At 45.2% G+C, this 12,572-nt stretch overlaps 2 protein-coding genes across 4 annotated transcripts in view; one reads left to right on the forward strand and one right to left on the reverse strand.

The window, feature by feature from the left end:
- The window catches only part of cicb (capicua transcriptional repressor b), a 36,649-nt gene extending 34,226 nt beyond the window's left edge, over positions 1 to 2,423 (forward strand). For both annotated transcript variants that reach the window (XM_030394567.1, XM_030394568.1), the window contains 2 exons: positions 130 to 261; positions 348 to 2,423. In XM_030394567.1, the coding sequence (XP_030250427.1) occupies positions 130 to 261; positions 348 to 637 (422 nt within the window). In that variant the 3' untranslated portion in view covers positions 638 to 2,423. The remainder of the gene's footprint in view (positions 1 to 129; positions 262 to 347) is intronic.
- A 704-nt stretch (positions 2,424 to 3,127) lies between these two features.
- On the reverse strand, positions 3,128 to 12,342 carry znf526 (zinc finger protein 526). Of its 2 annotated transcripts, none has more exons than XM_030394569.1 (8): positions 12,120 to 12,342; positions 11,251 to 11,641; positions 10,885 to 11,054; positions 9,403 to 9,501; positions 8,298 to 9,130; positions 8,061 to 8,196; positions 5,558 to 7,183; positions 3,128 to 3,724 (listed from the first exon to the last, which is right to left on the reverse strand). In XM_030394569.1, the coding sequence occupies exons 2-8, from the start codon at positions 11,543 to 11,545 to the stop codon at positions 3,566 to 3,568; spliced, it is 3,318 nt and encodes a 1,105-aa protein (XP_030250429.1). In that variant the 5' UTR covers positions 11,546 to 11,641; positions 12,120 to 12,342; the 3' UTR covers positions 3,128 to 3,565. The 2 variants fall into 2 exon arrangements, with proteins under 2 accessions (XP_030250429.1, XP_030250430.1); XM_030394570.1 differs by lacking the exon at positions 12,120 to 12,342 and adding an exon at positions 11,995 to 12,078.
- Positions 12,343 to 12,572: the final 230 nt, after the last annotated feature.

The following is a 12,572-nucleotide window of genomic DNA, read 5'->3' on the forward strand; positions in this document are numbered from 1 at the left end:
ATATATTACACTTTACTTTCCAGGAATCAAAACATCAGATGAGATGGTGCAGTGAAATATGTCCAGTAGGCATGAAGGGACATAAATAAACATGTATCCTGAAGACTCAACTCTTTGTCTCTTTCCCAGCCACGGACGGAGAAGACATCCTGACAGAAATGGAGTTTGATAAGGTGCCGTACTCCTCCCTGCGACGAACACTGGACCAGAGGCGGGCACTGGTCATGCAGCTTTTCCAGGAGCAGGGCTTTTTTCCATCAGGTAAGACACAAAAACACACTCTGCCTACAGAAACACTTTCAGATCGGCTGTCCACATTCATCCATGTTGTCTTTTTTCCTTTCCAGCTCAAGCCACCGCAGCCTTCCAGACCAGATACTCCGATATATTCCCCACCAAGGTGTGTCTGCAGCTGAAGATCAGGGAGGTCCGGCAGAAGATCATGCAGACGGCCACCCCCTCTGACGCCACTGGATTAGGCATCCCGGACTCAACTGGTTCCCTCCCTGGACCCTCCAGCTCCCAGTCAGGAGAGGGATCTGCGAGAGGATGCGGGGACCTGCAGGATGATGAAGACGAGCATGGGACAGAGGCGAGCCCGGAGGATGTTCGCGATTCACAGGACTCTTCTAGATGAGGGACACTGACAAATCAGTCACACCTTTCCACCCCCGACATGCTTACACACTTGTTTTGATTTGATCCTGATTTCAACCTGTGAGAGTGAGAGATGTTTGTATGCAATGACAGGATGAGGGGTTTTTTGTAATCTGTGACCCTTGTACCAAAAAAAAGGACACAGGACAGACCAGTGGCACAAAACTACCATGTAACACACACAAACTATTGATTCCCACACTTGAATTAGCACTCTGTATTAACCACCTCGGAGAAAAAGCTCCCATGTTTGCCAGTGAACGAAGGACCATTGTGTGCAGCTGCACTCTTTCACCTTGAAGAAGAAAAAGGGTTCTTGTTTTTGAACGAAGGGACCTGATGAACCCTAAATGGGCAGTTTTAAAACAAGGACGATACATGTTTTGATATTTGTTTTTAGTAGGATAGGAGGAGTAAAGTATCTGCTTGAGGAACAAGCTGTACGTAGACTTAACTGTCTTGTTTCTGCTGACATTCGGGGGCTGGGCCCTCAACAGCCGGAAACTATTTGATTTGACAAGAGAAGTCATTACTACGGACCTGGAACGATCAGATTTTCTCCATTTTATTGCTCACAAGTAGACCTTCAGGGGAGGTCTACCAGGAAGTGACTGAAAAAAAAAAAAAAATGAAAAAACTGACTGAAACTCAAAGAAGATTTCTGGCAGTGCCATCATTCCTGAAATTAACCTGTCTGGCCAAGTCCTCCCTTCTTGCGACTGACCTGAGCACATGCCAGAAGGAAGGAACCAAGCATTCCTGTGCCTCTCATTCGCTAGCCATGAAGGAAGGAGGAAGGTCAGAGTCAATGGGCACATCCTGGCTCTTACTCGTAGAGGTTGGGCTGATACGGCCTTAATCCTCTATTGCCAAGCAGTTTTATTAACTTTTTTTAACATTGTCATATTCAGTTTGTTGTTGTATTATTCTGATGGTTATTATTATGATAATTATTATTACTTTTCATATCATTGCAGTGAGCCCTGGTCCTTTTGTTTCCTTAATTTCTACCAGCTGTTGATTTGTTGTACTAGTTTTTTTGTTTTTTTTTATAAATATAATTTTGGAGGCAGGAGAGCGATGCTGCTCCACACCTGTGCAGTTCCTCCATTGTAGTCTTCCCTTGACTGGCCTCTCACCTCAGCAAGGACCTGCGGTGCAGTTTATTTTTACTCATTTCAAAAAGGAGGACAGAAAACACGACATGGACCTTTATATTCTTTGAACAGTAATAAGCCGTATGTTTTTAGACGTATGCCTCTCTGTCCCTCGCTAAGTTTGATTCTATGCCCTCAAGACTTGTACATCGCCTTCCTCCACCTCTTCCCTTCCCTCCTTCCTCCCTTTGTCACTTTATTGCTCTTTCCAGACCTCCTTTTTTAGACAGGCGGAGAGAAAACTGGGGGAAGCGAGGGGAGGGTGATGAATCAAAGAGAGCTGGTAGGATCTAATTCTGGTTGTGTCTTTGTGCAAGACTTGGTTGTGTTGTAAATAATTACTGTAGAGTCAGTAGACTCGTTATATTATTGATAAGGAAAAATATCTGTCATTGAACATAAGTTGACTTTTAAGACACCCATTACCAAAAGTAAAACACAAGAAATGGAAAAAATAATAAATATGGCTGTTAATGTTTTTGTGTTATGCTCCTTGTTTTGCTGTTCCAGTATACAAGAGAGGAATTTATATGAATAATTTAAGTTTGTATCTGTATCTTTCAGTATGCAAATAAAATTAGGTGTTCAATTAAAGTGATTTCAACGCTGGAAATGTGAAAAATGGGTTTTCCTTAAGCACAGATACAAAAAAACAAAGTGGTGCAAGACTGTTATCTAAATTGAAGCATCATTTTTGTTCGGAGAGAGGCTCTGAGACGAGACGCTCGAACGTCACATCCTTTGGACGGTCACAGAAAATCTGACCCAAGTCCTTCACAAAGAAACCCACAGTCCAGCAGCATCAAACTACTTAAATCATCAACGAGAGCGACCGAGAAGGTCACATATTTCACATCATTTTACAACATATTTGCAAACCCTCCCCAATTTTCCCAGAGCCCTCCCATTTCCTATGGGGTCACAATTCTCCCAATATATGACAAATCTTCCCACTTCTACTTATCATTACCCATTTCTGGTGCTGTACATTGTGTAGTCTGCTGCACCTCATCCTTTTCAGTGAGTGGGAAAGGAGAAAGAATAACCAAATGTCAGACACCCTGGAGAGAAGAATCTAGTTCAGATAGTTTTGAAGGAAAGGTGGCGTAAAATCTGCCACGTCAATTTTTCTGTCCATCACGGGAGTCAAATAAAGAAGTGTTTAATTCATGTAAAATTGATATGAATGATTCACTAGAACCTCTAAAAATAAAAGTAGGTAATGAAAAAGTTCTCATTTCTACAAAGCTGTACAGAGTCGACTCTTGTTAAGTGAATGTTGATTGTTGAATAAGTTTGTGGGTTACAGATGATTATCATCTTGGAAAAACATTTATTGATTTCACATATTTACAACAGAACAGTTCACTGCAACAGTTCGCAGGAGCAAACCATTAGACAGAAGAAAAGTCACATCCATCTCATATAAATGCTAAAATTAATCATACAAATGTCATCTGACGCACAGCCAATGGTCCTTATCATAACGAATGCCAAATTTAAGTATTCATCACTTCAATAAATTTTTTGTATGATTCCTCTCAGAGCCTTGAGGGAGGTTGATATACTTTGGTGTGGTTACTGAACTCCATATGCATTTTGTCATTTTAAAGCATTCTCGTCCAGTAGAAATGATCAGGTTCCAGTAAACCATTACGCTGAACTGAATACTCAGTCAGCATTAAGACAATTACTGGAGTCATGGTTTCAGCGACAGCAGGATAAATCTTGTTTTTGTTGAAGGTAAGTCCTCAGAGGAGCTGCAGTCCATCCACAGCGAGGCTGTTCTCCAGAGCTGTGTGATAGATCTCCAGGGCCTGCTCCAGAGGCAGCTCCTCTCCCTCACTGGTCGATATGATGGCTATCGTCTCCCCAAACTCATTACACATGATGGTCGGAGTGCCCTGCCCCTGAGAGGAAAAACAGAATCCAGATTGAGTTTAGCTTATTGCACAGTGAGGACACGGACACATTTACTGATTAAATGTTATCCTCTCACAAGTTTTCAACAGTGTAACCTTCAGATTTTGTCAAAGTATGCCTCTCCTCCTCAGCTAAAACACACCAGAAGAACGATCTGGTCCCTACGTTTCTATAGAGGGAATTCAGACCTGGTAATAACACCTGTCCTGAGTGATCCGATCACAAGTGGACAGCTTCAGTCCGTCACTTAACTCCTGGCATTAAATGCGTCATTCACCTTTCAATATGAGCACTTACATCACTGGAACAAATGGATACGATGTATGTATGCTCATGTATAAATATGTTCATGTATAACTTCTGCCCAATGAATGAGGCCAAAATAGTTAAAAATGTGTTGTAGACTCAACAACTCGAAACAACTTTATCTATTGCGCTTAATGCTGCATTCACGGAAAGGCTCGAAGGATTCAGAATTTGACATCACTGTGAGAATCACAAGTTTATCCTCACCCAACACCTCTTAAAATCATGCAATTTGTAAAAAGGAGTCTGGGGATACTGCAGTTACTAGTTCAATGCTTGGTTGAAACAGTTTATAAACATCCGTTGCAAAACATTAACAGGTTTTAAGAAAGCCCACAGGTGTAATTCACATTAGCGAGCACGTGGATATCATACAGTGTTCGATCCATTCTGCCTTTTATCGGGCCGATATTTAGCATTATCCGATTATCAGGTAACAGGTCAGTGATTTTTCAGGCAGATTGCAGATGAAAGAATTTAAAGAATGTGCTACTTTGGCTCTGATGCAACATCCTCTCACTTGAGCCTAAAATGACTTCAGAGTGATAACACGTCTTGATCATTAACCTATAAACATGGAAAAATCTGTATCTGTAAAGTAACTAGTAACAAATGTAATGTTGAAAATTGCAGTTAAGAACAGCACCCAGCAACCTAAATGGTACTTGGGTTAATTTCATCACTGGTTGATTTTCATTTTTACTGCAAATGAATATCTGTTGTCAGTCACCTTGATTTCTAATAATTGGTAACAGCCTTGAAAAAGCCCTATCAGTCGACCCCTACCGCTAAAACAATGGCCAAGACGACCTCCAAATGTGGTCCGAGTGTGTCTCGGGGGTGTTCACATTTGTACCTACAGCTGTCCACTTGGGATCAGATCACCCAGGATGCATCTTGATACGAGGCTCGACAGCCTCGTAAAGTCCCGCTGCTGCACACCTTGTGCGCCATTATTAGCTAGAGACGTCCGGGACACCACAGAATGAGAAATTACAAAACAGATGGCAGTGTCTCTGCAGATACGAGCCCTTTCTGCACTGTCTACATCGCTTTTTAGATCCCCCAGTTGTGTTAACAAGTTGTCAAGACGTCACACCCCTGGTCCCATCCTGTCAGCCCTGCCAGCTCATATGACAGAAATCAATTCAACGCTCTCGCTACCCCTGCTGCCAACTCGGAGGCAAAACAACAATGACCCCTTTGTTCCACCTTTGCACCTTTATCTACAGAATGGATGGGTAGAGTAAAGTCACAACAGTCCCGTCTAGACCAGGCTGCTTCTGTGGGACAACAGACACTGCCCCATACTTCTGGTGGATCTTATGTGAATATTGAGGGGGATCATATTTTCATGAGTCTATACATTGTTTTTCAGGACAACTTGATTGATATATTTACTAGATAGGGCTCAACGTAGTCCCCATGGTATTATGCTCATGTTAGCTTCTTGCTGTGCTTTTATATTGGCTATTGGTTTAAATGGATGAGATGAATGCTACATTCATTCTAACCTGCTGAAGATCTGACGTTTGGATCTGGATGAGCTGAGGCTGCCCGTTAGCTAGTTCCACTGTGGAAGTGTCCACCACTGCCAAAGCAGAGCCGGTCTCCATGGCAGTTTGAGCGGCGGCCTCTTCGTCCAGCCTCTGCTGCCGGGCGTGGGTCTTTTTGTGGTTCCTCAGGTTGGAGAAGGTCTTGAAGGCTTTGCCACACTGTGGACACACATGCGGCCGTTCGCCTGTGTGTGTTCGACGGTGTTCAGCCAGGTGCATGCTCTGGATGAAACCCTTTCCGCACACCTCACAGTGGAATGGTCGTTCGCCCGAGTGTGTGCGCAGATGCTCTCGCAGGTGTGTGTTCTGACGGAAGCGCTTGCCGCACACCTGGCAAGGAAAGGGGCGCTCACCAGTGTGGACTCGCAGGTGAAGTGCGACTCCGGAGGAAGACACAAACAGTTTCCCACAGACGGGACACTGGTGGGCTTTGGGTCGCTTCCCTGAGGTGCAGCGAGGTCGTCCTGGGCCTAAGGTGCAGTGGCTCAGTCTGTGAAGTCGCAGATTGGCAGGAGAATTGAGCTTCTTCCCACAAATGTTGCAATCTAGACCCCCTCGCACAAAACTGGATGAATCCCCTGATTCTGTCTTTACTGTGGTTGAGGTGGAGGGCTCTGAGCTCGGATCTTTGCCCACCTCTGCTGGTTTGTCTGTCTCTTTGCTGACTTCTATCCCTGTACCAGCCTGCGCCAGGGTGGGGTGCTGCTCCAGACAGTGGCTCTCTCGTTGCCTCTTGGTCAGGAAGCCAGCCTCACAGTGAACACATGGGAAAGGAGCCGGAGCGCCTGGGTGTTGGGTGTAGCGATGTGCTGCTAACTTGGTGGGCCAGCGGAAGGTGGCAGGGCAGTCCGGACAGGTAAGTGCTGAAGCATTAGAGTGCAGCAGGGTGTGCTGACGGAGGTTTGAGGACTGTGAGAAGGAGCGGTGGCAGACATCACAGCGGTATGGTCGCACACCAGAGTGGATGAGGTTGTGCCTCATCAGATTGGCGAGGGATGAGAACGTTTTGCCGCAGTCTGAACACTGGAAGGGCCGCTCGCCGGTGTGAGTGCGGATGTGGTTGCGCACGTGGATGTGCTTCTTAAAACACTTGCCACACATGCCACAGATAAACTTGCGCTCGGTGACGTGTGCCTTGCGTCGATGGTGAACTAGCTGCAGCTGGGAGAGGAAGGTCTTAGAGCAGGAGCGACACGAAAAAGGCTCTTTTTCTGATGATGCAGCTGAAGCAGCTTCTGCTGAGTCAGCAGAGCCAGGTGTGACTCCAGTGTCATTCAGAGCAGCAGTGTTTGGAGCTGAGCTAGACTTGGTGGAATCTGCTACCTGCTGTGGGTCAGTGGTGTTGCCTTGAAGTGGGGCAGACACCTCCATGTTGTTGTCCTCCACCCATTTCTCCACGTCACCCCCTTGAGAACTTTGTATTGGGTTGAGCTCTCTGTGTTCTTCCCCCATCTTGTCCATCTCTTCCTCAGTGAGAGGGGCCAGCAGCTGACTTTTAGCGTCATCGGATTCAGAATTCTTCTTCTCTCTTGCTCTCTGTAAGATGGCAAGAGTTGAGCTAGATGCTCTTCTTGGAGCTGAGACCTACAGAAGAAAACAGGCAAATGTCATACTGAAACCGACAACCACGATTCCAAAAAACTTGGGATGCTGTGTAAAACATGAATGCAAGCATTTCAAACTAACTGTGTTAACCAATAACGAGTTCATGTAGTAACATCCCTCATACACAGGAGGAGTTTCACAAGCCCTTTTCAGACAGAAATTCCGCAATAGCACCGCAACGAAGGCTCCCCTATACGCCGCCTTTGTTTGTACACACTGAATCAAACAGTGCCTGCGTGAAGTCGCTCCATTGAGTCATTTCATTCGGCAAGCCAGCTTTGCAGAACCAAAATAGGTGCGATGGTACAAGTCATAACGTTGGGATCTGTGTGTTATTAGCTCTCTGTCTGGCTCTCACTCCCAGAGTGTGATGATGTGTCCCAGGGGGAAGTTCACAGTAGGCTCAGAAGCGAGGGCTGACCGGGTTGCGCTGACTATTCCACACTAAATTTGGTGATTTTTTTTCTATACAAGGTGCCAACGACAGTAAGTACAACAACAAAAGAGTGGAAGGCGAAGAGTTTTTTGCTCAAAATTATGTCACATAATTACCACGTGGTCAGGGAGCCAGGGAGAGTCTGCTTACCGGGCAGAAGTATGGCAACCTGTCAACAGGACAGACTCATCTTTTCGAGTATGCTCCTTTCATGCCCAAACATGGCTCTATCCCCTGTTATCAGTTGAAATGTTTCCCTGTTTGAAGTTCCAAACAGGTATTTTTTGAGCTTTCGACAATTTGCCCAGTCTTTTGTTGCCCCTGTACCAACTTTAAATGTATAGTCGTTTAACTGCTTTCAATTGAGTGTATGAGGTTGTAACTAGAGGTTGTGAACACAAATGCTGATGATTTTACTACCATGGAGACAGGGACAGATGTGCCAGATGAATCCCTGTTGAGGTGGGTTCTCCGGTGGTAGAGGTACTTGGTCATGTTGGTGAAGGTTTTGTTGCAGAACTGACACTTGTGAAGAGGATCTGCAGTGTGGGACTTCCTGCAAGACACCGGGAGCAAAGGATGAAACAATCATTAATCATATCTGAGGTCAGTTTCTCACTGTTATCTTGACTGCCGTGTTGGTGCTGAGCCTTTTACCTGTGCATAATTAGAGTCATCTCGGTGGTGAAGCCGTTGCCACAGTCCACGCACAGGTACCTGGCCACGCCCGAGTGTGTGCGCATATGTGTTTGCAATGACGTCGCCTTCTTGAACACCTTGCCGCACTCTGGACATTCATGCGTGCCCAGCTCATGCACGCGTTTGTGAGCAGCCAGCCGGTTGATGGAGGTGAATGTGCGGTTGCAGATCTCACACGGTTGGGGCTTGGCACAGAACGCTACCTTCTTCTCTGCCACTCTAATCCTAATGTCCTCCACCCTCTCTGTTGTCTCCTCCCTCCCTCGCACCTCCTCGAAGCCACTCATGACGCCTGGCTCTCCGCTCTCTTTGTCCTGACCAAGGAAGTGCTCTCCCTGGTGCTGGAGGAAGTCCTCTGGGGTCTGGAAGAGAAGGGAGCATTCTGAGCATTCATAAGGGTGGATGACAACCACCTCTGTTGGTTGCTGCTGCTGCTGGGTGTCATCCTGGGCACCGGGGGCCAACCTTAACTCCAGTCTCTGCACACCATTCTCCACGACCCCTAGCTTGGCCGAAGAACCTCGTCCCACAGCAGGCAGCAGAGGGGGCAGCCTGGAGCGGCGCTGACCGGGAGCGCCCGAGTTGTCTGCCAGCGCTTGAGCTGTGAGAATCTGTAGGTGCATGGTTGCAGAGCCAGGGGTGGGTGTCACTGGAGGCAGCAGGGCGGAACGGGAGGGTGCAGCATGTCTGGAGACTGACTGACGTTTCTTCTGTTGTTGCTGTTGTTGTTGTTGCTGCTGTTGCTGTTGCTGTAGCTGCTGCTGCTGCTGCTGCTGCTGCTGGGCAAACACCTGGGACATATACACAGACATGTTGAAAAAGGAACTTTCAAAAACTTTTCTAAAAAAAGGTGCCATTTTGTAAGAAAGGTTCTCATTCCCAACTAATCAAACACTGACACTTTGGAATGCCGTCCGACACGTCATACAATCCCATCTCATTATTTGAGGAGTTGGGAATGACGCTACAAAATCAACTTCTCTTACAAATAGCACCTTAAAAAACCCTCCCACATGTTGCCATATCTGTTCCTCTCTTGTGAGGTGTTGACAATTCCAAGTACCTGTGCCAAGATCTCTCCGGCCTGCTGCTCACTCAGCACGTAGTTCTGCATGTGATTCACTGGAGTGATGGTGCCATCAGGCTGAAGCACATACTCCAGCTTCAAGGGACAAAAAACATGGGGTTACTCCATTTAATTTCATTTTTATATTCAGTTCAGGCAACGCTAAGGAAATTAAGCAATATTTGATAACTGCTTGTTCATTTAGAATAGCAAAGGTCCAAGCATATTAGAGGTGCCATCACTCTGATTCATCTCCCCTTTAGTCGATTATCAGATGCTTGGGAGACTGGACGTCTGCTGTTTGGCAGTGACAACCATTGAGCTATTATTTTCTAGAATTAATAAACAGAAACAAACCAATCTGTGTTTTCCTACCTGACCCAAATTAGATAGCCAAGGACCCAAATGTTTCACTTTGAAGCAATAACAAGAGTATGCCTTGAGTATGCCTGACACAAATTAAATGAATGGAAAGTCAGAAACGATCACGAGTTATCTTTCTTGGAAAGTGATTCACTTTATGCCGACATCATCCAGAGATTTTTGGGAGAGTCTGCTACTGTATTTGTGGAAAAATAATTCCAGAAACTAAAGCTGTTTTTGACTGCTACCAAATAAACAAATTTTATAAAGAAGTTGAGCACGATGGATAATGAATGCCGACACCTGTATTACTGCTGGAATCTAACTTTGTTCCATCATCAGCCTAACTCCTCTATAATTTTATATAAGATTTTAAGATTTGACCAAGTATTGTCAGTTGTCGGCCATGTTGTGTGCCAAATGTGTTTTCTCAGAATTTGATCTTGGTCTAAAAACAAACTCCCAATAAAATCAAAACAATACAGGATTTCAGCATCAAGGGTGAAACCTTTGGAAAAGCCAAGTTAGACCTGAATATAGAGAGTGTGTTAAACTAACGACAGAGAACACATCGCTTGAGCAAATGATAGCCAACCTGCATAACCATAAAGAGTCATATTTGTTTGTGTTGAAGCAGTTTTTTTTCTTATATTATCAAGGATCAACATGTCATAGGAGCCAGAGACTATACTTGATACAACAACGTTACACTCAAGATCCCAAGGTTTTATTTGTCACGTACTCATACAGGATGCGCTGTGAAATGTTTTTGTGACATGTACTGTACTTCTGTGCTTAATTTAAGTAAAAATAAAAATATAATGCAGTGCAAGTAAAATACAATAGAATATAATAAATACAATAAAATACAATACAATAAAAACATTTTTTGTTCAGAGTGCAGAGTTCAGGGCTCTGATTGCCGCAGGGAAAAAACTGTCCCTCATCCTCTCTTTCAGGAAGCAAAATGTTTTAAAACTGGCAAAACAAGTGTTGTTGTTGTTCATACAGAAAACAGTTGATGAGTTATACTTTCTAGATCAGAACAAAAAAAGTCTCACAGTTATAAGTAAGTTGAATGAATCTTTCATGTGTGTAAAGTGTTTGGTCCCTTACCATTGTCTCAGTGTTACTGTGTGTGCTGCTCCTGCTGTGGGTCCGTCTGTGCTCCAGCCAGGTCTCAGGTGAGTGAAACAGAGCAAGGCAGTCAAGACACTGGTACTGGACAGGTCCCGATGCCTGAGCCTCCGATCCGGCCTCATCTGTCTCCAAAACCTCACACAGCTCTGGGGAACAGTCACATGCATAATCAGGTAGAGTTCTGTCTTGGCTTATACGATGACAAACAGAAATCTTACAGATAGTACGAAGAGAAGTGTTTGCTTCCCTTCTGTTATCTTATTGGATTAATGCATTTCCTTGTAAAAAGCCAGAAATCCCCTTCCATGAACAGCATCTCTCCAGTTATTCACGCTCACTCACCCTGATGCTCCACCTCCATCCCAGCTTCTCTCATGTGCATCTCCTGGTGCTGCAGCAGCTCCTCTGGGTTCACCAGTAGGGTCCCACACTCCAGACACTGGTACTGCTGGGTTTGCCCAATCTCATGGACACCCTGTATTGTCATGGCTTCCCCTTCTCCCTCTCCCTCTTGGCCAGTGTGGATCTGCTGGTGGATCAGCACATCTTCAAGGGTGTTGAAGAGCTGATGGCACTCACTGCACATATACTGGTGCTCCATGTACACACCTTCTGCCTCCTCCTGCTGCCCGGCCATGCTGGTGATCTATGAGTGTGTTGTGTTACGTGACTTCAATGCTGCGTCCAATGAATGAAGTGAACTACTTTAGTCATCCAGAAGGTGAAGGCACACCTGTGGTAAACAAACATTTAAAACGACAGGTAAGACAACTATGTCAGGATGCAGTGGCCATATTCCCTCACACAACTCAAACACTAGTCATATACTCATAAACATAAATGCACAGTCATACAAAAGACAGCAGTTTTCACACAGACACACTCTAGAACAACTCCGCGAGCAAACATCGCATTTTTCAGCCGTTAGCCAAATGGAGGCCCTCTGCTGCTAACAGTGCGCCCACTGCTCAGCAGTACCGCACATATAACGGCTAATTTTTCTCCCAAATGTGATTCATATCGTTGTTTACAGTGTGTGATGGCATATGGAGAGCTGTTGGCGGCGCTCCCTCCGATATTGCAGACCTGTTTCTCGGCACCGCGGTTTCCTGACAGCGGCTCCCCGTTTCGTCGGGCGGTCCGTCAGGCGGCGCTACCCACTTTTCCCCGCAGCTCAACGGCTACAACGGCGGGCCCTTCTTTCTCCTTACCTCTCATTTACTCTCGTTGGACAGTCGCCCATGTAGTCATCACTCGCAGTTCACACAAGCGTTCGCTTTTTGTTCGTCCCTGGTCGTCAACTGTGGCACGGAAATCCAAAAATGTAAAAGCATTCGTGGGAAATAACATTTCAAAGCGTGTAATGAAGCGTTTGCCCGCCGATCGCCTCCATTCTTGTGAAAGGAAGCCCTGCCCAATGCGGTAGTCTGAACATTTCAGTCTCTGTGATTGGACAGACTGACTGTCAATCATTAATGCGCCTCGCTGCCGGGTGTTGTAGTTTTTTGGTTAACAGATAAGAGCTTTTTTTTTATTTAGTTTTTTTTTTTATAGCACTTTAATCCCGAGCACTTCACTTTTAATAGTTTCTTTTTGAGCTTTTTGATTTTATGTGATGTTCTGTTGTGCTTTAATCTGTTTTCTATTATTATTTTTATTTAATT

Source organism: Sparus aurata, chromosome 17, assembly GCF_900880675.1.
Source record: "Sparus aurata chromosome 17, fSpaAur1.1, whole genome shotgun sequence".
Lineage (NCBI taxonomy): Eukaryota > Metazoa > Chordata > Actinopteri > Spariformes > Sparidae > Sparus > Sparus aurata.